Source organism: Pseudophryne corroboree, chromosome 7, assembly GCF_028390025.1.
Source record: "Pseudophryne corroboree isolate aPseCor3 chromosome 7, aPseCor3.hap2, whole genome shotgun sequence".
Lineage (NCBI taxonomy): Eukaryota > Metazoa > Chordata > Amphibia > Anura > Myobatrachidae > Pseudophryne > Pseudophryne corroboree.
The window spans coordinates 373745260-373760149 of NC_086450.1; the positions used below are offsets into that span (position 1 = coordinate 373745260).

Sequence of the window (14890 nt, forward strand, 5' to 3'; positions counted from 1 at the left end):
TTAGGTAAGCGTGACAAAGCTTTGTCTACCCTAGGGGAGGATTCCCAGCGTAACCTGTCCGTTGGCGGGAAAGGATACGCCATAAGTAACCGTTTGGAAATCTGCACTTTCCTATCAGGAGAATCCCAAGCTTTTTCACATAACTCATTTAACTCATGTGAAGGGGGAAGTCACTTCTTGCCTTTTTTCCCCAAACATATAAACCCTCTTGTCAGGGACCGGGTTTACCTCTGAAATGTGCAATACATCCTTCCTTGCTATAATCATGTAGCGAATGGCTTTAGCCATTTTAGGCTGCAACTTTGCATCATCGCCATCGACACTGGAGTCAGAATCCGTGTCGATATCTGTGTCAACAATCTGGGATAGTGGGCGCTTCTGAGACCCTGATGGCCTCTGCGCTGTAGGAACAGGCATGGTTTGAGACCCTGACTGGCCCAAGGCTTCTGCTTTATCCAACCTTTTATGCAAGGAGTTTACATTATCATTTAACATCTTCCACATATCCATCCAATCAGGTGTCGGCGCCGTCGGCGGCGACCCCACATTCATCTGCACCTGCTCTGCTTCCACATAGCCTTTCTCGTCAAACATGTCGACACAGTCGTACCGACACACCACACACACAGGGGATGCTCTATTTGAGGACATAACCCCCACAAGGCCTTTTGGAGAGACAGAGAGAGAGTATGCCAGCACACACCCCAGCGCTATATAACCCAGGAATTACACAGTAACTTAGTGTTTACCCAGTAGCTGCTGTATTAGTGATTTTGCGCTAAATTTATGTGCCCCCCCTCTCTTTTTACCCTCTTTCTACCGTGATTCTGCAGGGGAGAGCCTGGGGAGCTTCCTCTCAGCAGAGCTGTGGAGAGAAAATGGCGCTGGTGAGTGCTGAGGAAGAAGCCCCGCCCCCTCAGCGGCGGGCTTCTGTCCCGCGATTTTGTGCAAAATAATGGCGGGGGCTCATGCATATATACAGTGCCTAGCTGTATATATGCTCTATTATGCCAGGAGGTACTCAATTGCTGCCCAGGGCGCCCCCCCCCCCTGCGCCCTACACCCTACAGTGACCGGAGTGTGCGGGTTTAATGTGGGAGCAATGGCGCACAGCTGCAGTGCTGTGCGCTATCTCATATGAAGACTGGAGTCTTCTGCCGCCGATTTTGATGTCTTCTGGCTTCTCTCGCCAGCTTCTGTCTTCTGGCTCTGCGAGGGGGACAGCGGCGCGGCTCCGGGATCGGATGACCAAGGGTGAGTTCCTGTGTTCGATCCCTCTGGAGCTAATGGTGTCCAGTAGCCTAAGAAGCACGACCTATCCGCAGTTAGTAGGTTTGCTTCTCTCCCCTCAGTCCCACGTAGCAGAGAGTCTGTTGCCAGCAGATCTCTCTGAAAATAAAAAATCCTAATAAAATACTTTCTTATTAGCAAGCTCAGGAGAGCTCACTAAAGTGTACCCAGGTCTGTCCGGGCACAGATTCTAACTGAGGTCTGTAGGAGGGACATAGAGGGAGGAGCCAGTGCACACCAGTAGTCCTAATTCTTTCTTAGAGTGCCCTGTCTCCTGCAGAGCCCGTCTATTCCCCATGGTCCTTACGGAGTCCCCAGCATCCACTAGGACGTTAGAAAAATTATAAAAATTAAAAGTAGCGTTAGAACTATGAACCAGTGAATACTTTCTGTATCCAGAAACGACTGTGGCGGCTTGTTACCACCTGTAATGGACCTATAGTTGATTTGGTCAACTGCATGGATCTAAGGGTACTCTTGTGGAAGCGCTGTCTCCTCACTCTGATACTTAGTAGTGCCACAGTAGGTTTTACAGATTAATTTACCCTGATTTATGGGTAAGGCAACCAGGGCCATTGCCACGAGGCCCAGGCACATCTGTGAGCTGCCACGAATATTTCCCACTGCCACCCACTTCCCTCATTTGGTGCAGCATTGTAGCTTGCAATGTATTAAGAGACCTGTGTCACCACTGTAGCCCTGCTCACTTATCTCCTTTGAAATGAAAACAAGCGATGAGTCTTTCTGTATATAGGCCTTGGAGGGGGGATACGGTTAGGTGACCGGCGGTCACTGTACCAACGCAGGGATTCCGCACAGTGAACAGCCCGACGGTCGGCATGCAGACCAACAGGACTATTCCCACTCATGGGTGTCCATGACACCCATAGAGTGGGAAGAGAACCTGTGGTGAGCGGGATCCCGCCGTCGGTCTCGCAACCGCCGGTCACACGAACCCAACCCTTGGAGGGAATGCAAACGTACACCGCTCATACCAAACAGCATGGGATGCCAGGACGGGTTCAAAGATTATGTTTTTCTCAGCTACCCCCCAGAGGACCATGCCCCGTGTAAAGCAAGCTGGGTTGTTCATTTAATTACGCAATAGAAGCGAGTCTGTATGGTCCATCAGTCAAACAGCAAGGTAAAACCAGATGTGAAACCTATGCAATTGCCCTACACCTCTTTAGGATGAATAGTTTGCACACAGCCATACTTCAGATGCGTTTTGAGTTTCACCTTCCAAATTGCAGGATGATATATCATGTGGTTTGGATATGAAATTCCCATCCGAAGTCAACAATATATATTAGCCAGTAGCTGCAAACCTACCAATCAAATCTGACCCATTCTCTTGATGAAAACGGACATTCAAGATGAACACCATATGGAATGTGTAATGTTTTCCGTAAATGTATCACAATAGAAATCAACTTTTACTGCAATTACAGCTTTGTGATGCTACATTCACTTAGTACTCTGGTTTCACCAGAGCAGAACACTAAATATATGGAAAACTATGTAAAGGGTTGGAAGAAAATAAATGCTTAATTATACAGTTTATATTACACAAGATTTTTTTAAACTGCTTTTGAATAAGCGTATTGCTATTATGTACCCTGCAGCGTACTGTGAGTTCTTTAATTAGGGATGAAAAACATAAAACTAAACCTAATTTGGAATTTACAGAGTCATGCGTACTTTCATATAACTCAACGTAGTTCAAGTATTTTTCCATTTTAGCTAGAACCTAATACAGGAAATTCCTTGTTAAAATGCAAAACTATGCCTGTACTTCAGAGGATTTAGTAAGATTTATAATTGGATATTGTTCATCTATCAGTACTGCAAAAATATGTACAATGTGTCCAGGGTTAGAGCAAAGGACCTTAAGTGTGATGCCAGTATGGAATTTGTAGATAAATCTGTCCTGACCCAAATTATCCCAGCTAAACTCTTATGGGAAAATGCCCTCTTTTCATGCTTGGCAACCATGAGTGATTTTTAGCCAAAAACAGGTGACCCTGGATATCACACAGATGTTTTATTTGAAGATTACATTTTCTAAACCATTTAAAAATTATTAAGGTATTCAAGCATGACCACCCGAAAGCACGATTTTCTGGGAAAAAGACCGCATCACTAGATATGTTTTACACACAAGAATCCTGGCTGGGCAACAGAGACATCAATTCCTCTCTGTCTCTCTGAGCGCGCTGCATTGTGCTGTTAACCAGTCTGCAGAAGGCAGCTAATCATTTGTGCTGCAAAATTAAATGTACACCAGATGTGTATAGTATTCACTGGTGACCTTGTCACAAGCCAGGATATTTATGAAATATTTCCTCTCTTTGATCACCCAGCTGTCGGCACCAAATTCACATTTTGCATCAGTTATATTTCCGAACACCTACCACAAATGAGACGGTATTGCGCATATAGCCACTTAATACTTCATTTAATCCCATCAAAGCTGGAGAGACCTGGAACTCTGTGTATTTTATAGTGCTGAACTAATTTAGCAAAACGAAAAGAAAAAAACACACTTATATATATATATATATTTATATATATATATATATATATATATATATATATATACAGGGATTAAATCAAAACCGAGCATAAATCTAATTTTTCTTGTGAACTTTGAGAAAGAACGGAACATTTCTTACAGAAGGCTATGCTCCCGAAAGATGCCCCATCGTCATACTTCCTTGTCACATTTCTGTCCCAAAGCCAAGAAAAACATACCATTTTTTTCAGTCATAAGATCTCTAATGGGACTTCCAAAGGGAATGGAAATAACTTAATCTTCTCCGTGGATTTGACTCATTCTTGGCTCCTGCCGACAGAGCAAATCCCTAAGCTATGGCTTGTTTGGCTCTGTCTGAAACACTACTGGATTTCTCACTCGAGCAAAAGTCTACACCTCAACCCTTCCATAGACCTTTCATTTGAAGACATATTAAATCCATATGACGACTCCTGTAGCATGCATAGCTAAAACAGTTTTGCCAATTAAACCAGCAATTTTCAGGAGGAGTAGAAGCTGCCCTTACACGACCTGGAAAGTAGGCTAGCTCTGTGTTACAAGCAAAGACCTCTTAGCAAATTGCTGGTGACATCATGCACAGACAGGCTCTCTTATCACCAAGGTGGCATTACTATAATAACGGACGGTTTTCTGGCTTGGACTGGCCACTAAAGTTACCTCCTATGAGCAGTAGGCATAAGTAGACCGTCAGGCATGTGTATCATAGGTAAGAAAAATTTGTATCCAAATAACTTTAATTTAGTTTTTAAATGTGTCTAAGACAAAAATTGTTTATGAATTTAGATTCAGCATGGTCTATATGTATAGCCTTCTAAGCTCGTCCTTTATGCTATAGTCCAACAGTTACAGCTGTCTTCTGTTTGGGAACATCTACTGCCTATCAGTCTTAAAAATAAAGCCTGTAAAATATTTCTTCAAGGTGACGAGTCATTACTGACATTAGTTATGTAGTGGGGTTCCCCGCCTTCAGATAACTTTAATGCGCTGGATTTTACATGCTCTCCCACATACACTTTTTCAGAGATCTAGTGTTGATCCATAATATTTAAAGCAAATCTTCACATCACTGTAATCAGTTAGCTACCCTGGTACTGCATACGACACCAGCCTGCTGCGTTCTGTGCATTGCATAAAAGTGTATCTAGAGATCAGAATTGTGCTGTATCCAAGCCAAAGCAAAAAATAACAAGACTCTGATACTATAAAGACATGACTGAAAATGGCATAAAAGCACAGAAGAAAGCAAACAATTAATAAAATAATGATAATTAAAAAAAAACACAAGGAACATAAAATAAATTAAAATGTCAGGGCAATACAATTAATTAAATAAAGATAGAGAGTAACCTTTAAACAAAAAAAAAAGTTCGAATTTTCTATTTGTTTTTTACACTTACAGACCGAATTGCTTCATAGCCATCAAATAAATGAAAAAAATAAATTAAATATTTACATGCAAATGCATTATTTTAATTACAGAAGCAAGGTATTTAGATGAATGAGCCTCTAAGTATATGATTTAATGTAATGTTATGTACAGGAGCCAGTAACAAAGTCACTTATAGGATATTTTATTTTCGCTGTTTAAAACCTGTGCAATATCATAGAATGCACATTATTCAGATAGGACTATCGCATAAGGTGTCCAAAATGCTACAACCATACATTCCATCTACATCATTTTTAATGGATATACAAAGCCTTTGTTTCATTAGATATTTTTAGGCAATAAAACAAAATGAGCATTATTATTGGCATCCCACCAAAACATAAATATATAAATTACACTTTTATACAGGGTTTCATTTTTTTCTGTTTACGCAGACACAGACATTCATGTGCATTACATTATGAATTGTACACTTAATTGCAAAGGAGCAAACACAATTTAATACATGTTTTTTCCAGTTTTGGTGCTGAATGCATCTTGGTGAATAAAGGATTACAAGGTGCAATCTGATATAATTGAAATGATAAAAACACAAAGAAATATGATCATGGCAGCATTTTCTATTAGAAAAACCTAAAACATGGCAATACTTTATGGGAATGTATTAAAAAAAAACTTATGTTCCTACTGATTCCAAAATATATTCCTCCCCCATGTAATAAATTGATGTTACAGAATAAAAATGTTAAACTACATATTGTAGGCTCTCAGCTTCAAAGATGTAGCAGCAATTTCTTTGGTTTCCCCTAATGCAAGTTTTGCTCCTGTATTACACACTGGGCCTAATTCAGATGTGGTTGTTATTTGATGTTTCATGTACACAATCGCGACTGTATGCCAATATGGGCTAAAGCTAACCTGAGCATAGTAGGGTCCGACGGCATACAATTGCTGATATATTGGTACCATCGTCGCCGATCGGGTCACATCGCAGAGTCTGAGTGCCTCTGAGGACACGCAGGCTGAGCTGCTCTCCTGGGATGCAGAAGGCTCTCCCAGTAGCAAGTAAGATCGCAGCTGCTAATTTATAAACGCCCAGAATTTGCTGTCTGAACAGCCATGATACGCCTGTGTTTACCTGACCACTCCCACGTTACCACCCCCAAATGCTGTCCTCCTGTCACTCACTTTGCGACAAATCCATCGTTGCGGATGCAACCGTAATTCACTCACTGCACATGCGCACTGCGGCCCAGACGCATATGCAGTAAGAAAACATTGATCCATTTGTGTGAAACAGCCGCTTTGCAACCGCATCTGAATTAGTACCACTGTTTTCTGATGTAAATAACGTTCTGTGCTATACAGCCATAAAATGAACCTGGAAAATGCCACAAAAGCAAAAGGTTTCTTTCATTGGAACTTAAAAATGTGAAATGCCTTGAACTCTAAATAAAGTTGCAGCTTTTTAAAGGCTTAAAAATGTCTTCCCGTTGTAAATGAAAACTTTATCATCAACATGCACAGAAAATAACAGAGTATGACTAATTTATTGAGTACTAGTTTAAGACTGATTAGTCTGTACAACAAAGGACAGCTTAACCACACTGTAGGAACTTACTTCGAGACTGCACATGCAATATGACAAATGGATCTGGGTAGAATTGGCGCATTGATTTAAATAAAACCGCACTGCCTTAATGGGATATTGAGTCAATACATCAAAGTATATTGCAGGGACATGTATTTGTATAGAAATATATTTTTGGCATGGCAACCTGACCACTGGACCAAATAAATCAATTAAACATACCTCAGCGTGAGTTTTGATGCATATCCCCCAAATTATAGAATTAGTTAATCATTCAATTTTTCCGCTGCTTCAGGGAGGTGTGAGTGAGAAGGTGAGAATATATTAAAGAAGTTTTTAAGCTATATACTTGTGTTCTACAGACTTCAGCCAACATTCCTTTTCCTATTCATTACAACAGAGCTAGGTAGGATGTTAGGACAACTTATCTTTATCAGTAGAGGAATGTGATTTTTGGGGCAAAAGAAACTGTGCACACATCTCTTAACGTCTAGCTACCAAGGTCAATCTACAAGTAGGGTGAAAACGTTTATACATAAGTGAAAATGAATGCTGAAAATATGACATTTAAGACAAGTATGTTGAAATAGAAGGCAGGATAACTAGGCAACCACCTTCTCCCTGCAAACACTATATTGACCTATTTGGAATTCTCATTAGATATCTGTTAACTTTACAGCAGCAGTATAACATAGAATATCACCAATCAAGTGCTAGAAACACATATGCAACAGATATAGCTAAATATTTGTATGAATATGGTGCTACAAAAATATGACCACACAATGCAATTTTCTTTTTTGGTTCAAGAAAACATAGTAGGCTTTTCGTACTCATATAAAAATGTTAATTTTAGATAAAAATACAAACTTCAACTTTACAAAAAAAGAACACATTTCTGTTGAATACACATAAGCATACATTTGTTTTTTTGTTTGTTTTTTTACCAAAAATAAAGAATTTAGGATTTGTTCAAATACACGTAGCAAATATTTCTCTTGCTAGCGTGACACTGTACAATGCACATACAAGAATAAAATGTCCATTTCACACTTTGACAAATGTGAAAATGTTGTGTATGATAAAATAAATTGCAAAAAAATAGAAAAATAAAATAAAATATTAGCATTATTAGGCAACTGGCACAAAATCTGACGTTGCACAGATATCCCATGATTTATTAATATACAATATTTTATTTAGAATTTAAATTATGCAGACACAATGGGAACAAGGTTTGAAATATGCACTAGATATACCTTTATTTCTTCTTTATTTGGATACAGTTCATTAGCTTGCATCCTGCTTGAGGAAATACTATAAACTCATAAATGTTAGGTATATGTGTTCTCAGCAGTTACTCACCTTTCAATAAAACAAAGCCACATCAAAAGAGAGTCGGATGGACATTAACAGAATACCAACACACACACATTCACAAAAAACAAAATAATTCCATACACACACATTCTCTCTCCATACTTTCACAGATACTGCTTTTTTAACTTTTTTTTTTTTTTGCTTACTTTAGGTACCAAAGCAAAAAAGTTATTACTAAGGGCATAACTATATTAATACATGCATTTTATACATGCATTTTAACTGTAGTTGGTTTTTAACTCTTGCAAATGTGTTGAATGACAAAGTAGGCTTGCCATTACAAAATCTCTTGAGCAATCGCTCTGCAGGGTAATTTAATATACCATTAAATGCTTTGTAGCCCAACAGCTGCTTTTGGCAGAGCTGGAGCATCCACTAAGCAACCTAGGCTCCTACCTAGGTGCAGCAGGCTATGAGGAGCCCAGATTACTTTAAAACATTTTGTGGGTTTTTTGATGGTGGGTGGCTACACCAGTATGGTGCTATGGTGCCAAGGGCCCTGTGAGGTCTTAATCCATCTGTGCCTGGGAGTTGCTTATTTTAAATAGAGGGGTGAACTTTCTTAAAAATGGCTTTCTACTGGAACGCAAGATACAACAATCAGCTTCTTATAACAGCATTCAGTAAAAACTTGCAGTTATCAGGTCCTCTTTAATATATAATACACCAATTACCTGTTTTGCCATTGTTTTCATTCTTGGAAAGAGGTAATGTATGTATGAAAGGAAACAAAGAAAAAAGATAGCCAAATTTGCAGCATTTTTTTAGCCATTTTTTAAAATCAAAAGAAAACCTGAACAAATGAAATATAAATACTGAAGGAATACTTTTTATTGGACACACAGAGCCCATAGATAAAATTGGTTTGACAAGAAATGTACTACATTCTAAACAGCATCTGATGCCTTCACCAGGTGGAGATGGCCATGTTTTGGCCTGAACCAATATTCATCAGAATGCTGTCTATTTAATCTCTATGTACCAGTGGTTAATTTGTAATTGTCAGGAATCATGAATATTGGCCTCAGGAATCTCCGAAGTCCTTAGTGAATTGATAGGTTGCATTTTTTCAAAAACATTAGTTCATCCCACAAAATGTCTGCCTCCACTATGTTTATAATTTATTATTTGTTTCTTTTAGACAGATTATTTGTAGGGTTTTCAGATATAAGAAAACATATCCAGATCCTGCTAGTTTGATAAACTGAACTTTATTATTTTTATTTTATTTATTTCTGTCAAGCAAGAACAATTATACACACACACACACACACACACACACACACACACACACACACAGGCACACGGACACACACACAATTCAACACTATGAAGGTCACTGCTGCAAAATGACACAAAGAGTGATCAGAATTTCAACTGACCAATATTAGGGCAGGCAAGTTCCTAATGCTAGGACTGTGCCGCCATAATTAAATAACCCCCATGGTGTAATAATTACTCTATGGAGTAAAATAAACAAAAATAAAAGTCCTCTTAAGGCTTCCCAGGTTTTTTGTGAAGACTTTAAACATCATGAAACAAGGATTTATTTTATCGAAAGCTTCTGCGTAGACACTTGTTCATTTGATACATTCCTGGCCTTTTTATTTTGTGCCAGTGGTCCGTCAATGACCATCTATCTTCATCAACATTAGCAGGCACATCACTTGACATAAAGCATCACTGCTTTGATATGAGGTCTCTATTCACTTTCCATGTTCACAGTACTTTGTTTGTCATCTTTTTTTTAAACATATCCTTCTTTCATCCAACCCGCCATCTTGTTTTGTTGCCACAGTTATCTGACAGGGGTAAGCGTCTCTTCTCTGTAAGAGTGCTACAATACTTGCTTTGATGTCACATTAAACAAATGTATATTGTTCCTTTGTTCTCAGTGTCCTTTGAACCTTTTTTCCTTATTTTTTTGTTTTTCTTTAATCCTGTCTTTCCGCACAAGAGAACAAAAAACTAAAAAAACAAAAACAAAAAATAAAAATAAAATAAAACAACAGTCTATAAAAGCACCATACGTAGAAGATTCAGGAATGTAACAAAGTGTGTACATCCAAGTCCCAGATGATTCCTTGTAGCTTATTTTCACCTTACATCTGTAAAGAAAAAAAAAAAGAAAAAAAAGAAAAAAAGTTAAACTAAATTATACTTTAATCCTCAATGCACCAAAATTTCATTTTGGAAGCAGTAAAAGTTAAATCAGTTGGTCCACAAAATATAAATGCATTTTCACCTTTACAATGTTTAGTAATTTGATTCATGCAGCCTTTAAGAGTTACATACAAACTTAAGAAAATGCACTTAGGAATTTCAAATGAATGACATAATAACGCTCTTGCCGTGTGTGTGTGTGTGTGTGTGTGTGTGTGTGTGTGTGTGTGTGTGTGTGTGTTTGTATTATATTATTGTTATCATATTATTATTGCTGGTCGTCTTTTAAAGTTCACAGAAGAGAAAGCATTTAAAATGATGCACTGTGCTCCTTGCTTAATTTTGTCAGATTTGGCCAGATTCCCAAACTGTTCATCACATGGCTCAGTATTAATCCATATTTAATTTGGACATTTGATATTACGTTATATACCGTCAATATCAAGTGAGTAAAAACATAAATAATTGCTTTCCGATTAGTAAGATTATACTCCAAGCTTTACCCACACAAATACATTTCTTTTCTATACACTTCTAACTGGATATCCCATTTTTTGCTCTTAAGCAAATATTTGAACACTCAACAATAGAAAGCATTCATTGAGAGATCTGTACTCCAAAACCTGCTTTGTTTTGTTCAACAATGAGTTCCGCTACTGCTCAAGGAAATACAATGGTTGAAAGACCGATTGGAAGCGCAAAACACACACAACCGATGGCTTTATTCACAATACAAATGTGTTAGGATGGAAATATCTTTGCTACATACAGTACAAGTAGTTTCCATACCGCCTGCAAATCAAACTATAATGTAAAGAGTGTGATTCTAATACCTTCCTACCTCTATGTCTGTTTGTTATTACCCAGTTTTGTTCTATTACTGTTGTTCCAACTGTAAAGTGTAATGGAATATGCTGCGCTATGTAAGAAACTGTTGATAATAAATAAACGACTGCCACCTCCATAATATATTCTATGTATTGCTTTCCTCCTTTAGCTAGAGTTCCAATTGCTGTCTATAACAATCTGCAAATCATCTTAATTCACTCCTGTAAAACGGCAATGAAGTGGGTTGTTTAAAAGAAGTGGATAGGAGAATGAGGTGACTTTGGTAACCAATGAACCAATAACAATCTCTTTATTGCGACTTGTGATTGGTCATCTAATGTGGGCCAGACATCAGCGATGCATTTCTATGATCTGGAGATCAAAATCGCTGATCTGTGGCCATTAATGATCAGCAATCCTTCTGGGAATCACCGATTTGCCGATTCTGATAATTTTTTTGGTAGGGATCGGCAAATCAGGGAAATCCAACATGTTGCATATCCCATATTCCCTGACCCCGGCGTTGTAGGATCATGAAATTGCGGCAATCAGTTGCAGGTGTATGGCACAATAATTCACAAACTCAATCTCCACAGTTTTCATCCAAAGGCTGGGGAAATGGAACATTTAAACGCTTAATCTAGTGATGCCTCTGCTGTTACAATGGACTCCTTCCAACAATTTCCAACAGATTAGTTCAGAGGGAACAGAAATCAGAATGCAAATTATACACAGGATGTGACCCAATTTATTAATGCATGGCGACGTTACGAAATCCACTGTGTTACTACAATATACGCTCTTCATATCACCCCTCTTCCCCTCATTTTTCGTCTGGTGCATCTACGCATAAATGTGCATTCAAATATATTCTTTCCATTAGATGCACCCCCCCTTCAACGCCACCCTCACTTCTAAAGCCGCATATGTTCAACTGAAGGCAGTGAATTTAAGCCTAAGGAACATTAAGACAAAATAAGTTTTTTTGGAGTCTTGCCACTTTAACTTGCTATTGGTCATTTCCCCTTTAAGTATACACATAACGAGTATATTTTCACCATGTATTCTTAAATCTATGTAAGTCCAAGAATATTCTGAAATTTTAAAATTATTATAGTTACAATTTTGCACGCTGCATGTAAATAAATAGAAGGGGGAAAAAACCTGCATGCATTGTTTACATGAATGTTTACATAGTATAATAACGAACTAATTGACCTTGTAAATATTATTTATTCACAGGTAAGAATAAGAGCATGAAAACAGTAAAGGTGAGTATCACAAGTATATATTTTGTGGACTGATGAAGCTGAATAATAAAAGGCAGAAGCTTTTTTAAATTTCCCTCTATAGGGCCTGATTCTAAGTCGCAGTCAATGCTGTAGTTCACCGAGTTGTGCGAGTTTTTGCTAATGTGCGTGCGCAAAAACCTCCTACAGCACGGTGCCTACTGCGGTGTGTATGCACAGAGGCGCATTTGCAATTGAGACACAAGCGGTGGGATGTACTTGGAGTCCAAGATCGCCGGAGGTGCGATATTGCCGTAATGTCTTTTTTTTTTTTAACGAAGCAATCACTTACAAGGCAAAACCACGCCTTGTAATTGATTGCCCCTTTAAAAAAATAATCTGAGATCGGATCTCTGACTCCAATACATCCCGCCAACGGTATCTGAAATGTGCTGGGTGTTCCAAGACAGTGACCATTCAGACGCATGAAGACGCACCATTTTGGCAGTGTCACCTCCATGTCGCTGAACCGGCCGTGAACTCAGATGTTTAATTGCTAGCATTGGAGGCTGTACTCTGAATGGGAGTCTGCAGCTAGCATGGGGCTGCTGCAAGCGGGCATCTCAGTACTTGCATATTCCTTGTACACCAGGGGAAGGGCTGGTACTAGCATAACAGCACAGATGCGACTACAGCATAAGACACAACAGCATTCGCAGCAGCATGCGACTGAAAATCAGGCCCTTTATCTGCCACATTTTTTCCTGCAATAAAAAGATTTAGACAATCAATTCATGCATGGTGATCACCAAAAATCATCCGCAAAGACATTACATAAAACACTCCAGATCAGAAAAGCTTAAGCACAAGAAACATCAAAACATAAAAAATATAAACACAAAACAAAGGAGGTGAGATAGGGAGACAGCCCAGGAATGCGAGATGCTTTCGGTGATGTGTAGCTCGAAGAAAAAAATACCAGCAGGTAGAATTATCAAAGCCAATCATGTATAATCTCTTTGCAGCCTTAAGGTAACAGTGTCAAGATTGAAACAAGTGATTGTGTTGACGTGATACACAGTTGATTAAGAAGTTGGGAAGTTTATCATTGCCGATGCTGTTGTTTTTATCTTGCGGTTCCTACCTGCCGAGGAAAATTATTTCCAGCTGGGTATTAGGTAGGCTTTAGATTTTTTTCGCTTCCGTTTTTTACCTGTTTCCCTAGGCCTTCCTGTTAACACAAGGGCAGGGATGGTGAAAAGGCCTAAGGAAACGTATTCCATTCAGCAATGAGACAGATTCAAGAATTTTCCTGAAATAAAACTGGTTAGCTACCTGGTGAACTTAGTACATAGCAGAGACTACATAAAGTTGAAATAAATGTAAATGTCTTCTCATAGATGGTTAGGAATTCAAGCAAACATTATTTTACTACTTTGGAGCTACTAAGTACATGTATGTAGGATTCTAAACTGGCAACAGTTGTTTTAGTTTCTTTTTTTTTTTTTTTTTTTGCTATTCTGATATTAAGTTTAGAAGTACTTGACCTATTAAGCTATGACTTTCATTCATTTTTTTTATACAGTATAACCCATTATACATCACCCTATTCAATAAGGCAGGCATGCCAGAATATGAGTAAACTGTACATCAAATACACGATATTTACTATACCTCAAAATGTAAAGGAGTTCTGTTTAGCTCCACATTTTTTTCTTTTTGAAGTGAGAAATTCTAGTTATAGCTGTAGTAGATTACCGCAGGATAATTGATCCCCCGGGGCTATTCAATTAGCTCCAAAGCCAGGAGTCATCAGAGATTTTTTTTGTTCATCGGGCAGATAAAAAAAATCCCAGAGAACTCGGGGGTTAATGGCTGCTGCGAGAAAGTTAACGCATCAATCCGTGAACTTTTCGCGGATTCTGTGAGTTAACTTCCGTTAACCTGTTAACACATTAAGTTAATGGGCATTAACAAGCCTAATGGGAAAAGTCAGGAGGCTAATTGAATACCCGTGGGCATTAAAGCCTGAGGCTACCTCCAGTAATTGAATCTCCCCCCACGGAGTTTAACATCTTATTTGACAAATAAAAATGAAAATGCAGGCTGCTAATGTAAATATTTCAAGAATTAGTGAAGCCATTTATGAAAACAAATTCATAGGAACACAGGGCCTGATTCAGGTTTGTAAGTAAAGCAAAAAAGCACACAACTGGGAAAAACCTTGCTGCACTGCAGGTGGGGTAGATGTAACATGTGCAGAGAGATTGGTGCCATCTTGCCAGCAATATTCAGGAAAATGGCACATGAGGGCAAACTCTCTGACACAATGCCTAAGTCTTTGCCTTCACTGCACAGCGTCATCTACCCAAAGAGGCCACTGGAAAGATGATGCTGTGGAAAAGGAAGGACCCACTTGCTGTAACAAAGTAAGTATACTCTGGGATCAGGGTGTGCAGTTT

General features: G+C 38.7%; 1 protein-coding gene across 2 annotated transcripts in view; it reads right to left on the reverse strand.

Moving 5' to 3' along the window:
• Nucleotides 1-5402: 5402 nt before the first annotated feature.
• The window catches only part of PDGFA (platelet derived growth factor subunit A), a 61498-nt gene continuing 52010 nt past the window's right edge, over nt 5403-14890 (reverse strand). Inside the window, exons 6-7 of one of the 2 annotated variants that reach the window (XM_063934511.1) lie at nt 13573-13659; nt 5403-10316 (exon numbers count right to left, since the gene is read on the reverse strand). In XM_063934511.1, coding sequence (XP_063790581.1) covers nt 13586-13659 — 74 coding nt within the window. In that variant the 3' untranslated portion in view covers nt 5403-10316; nt 13573-13585. The remainder of the gene's footprint in view (nt 10317-13572; nt 13660-14890) is intronic. The other variant, XM_063934512.1, reaches the window with a different exon arrangement.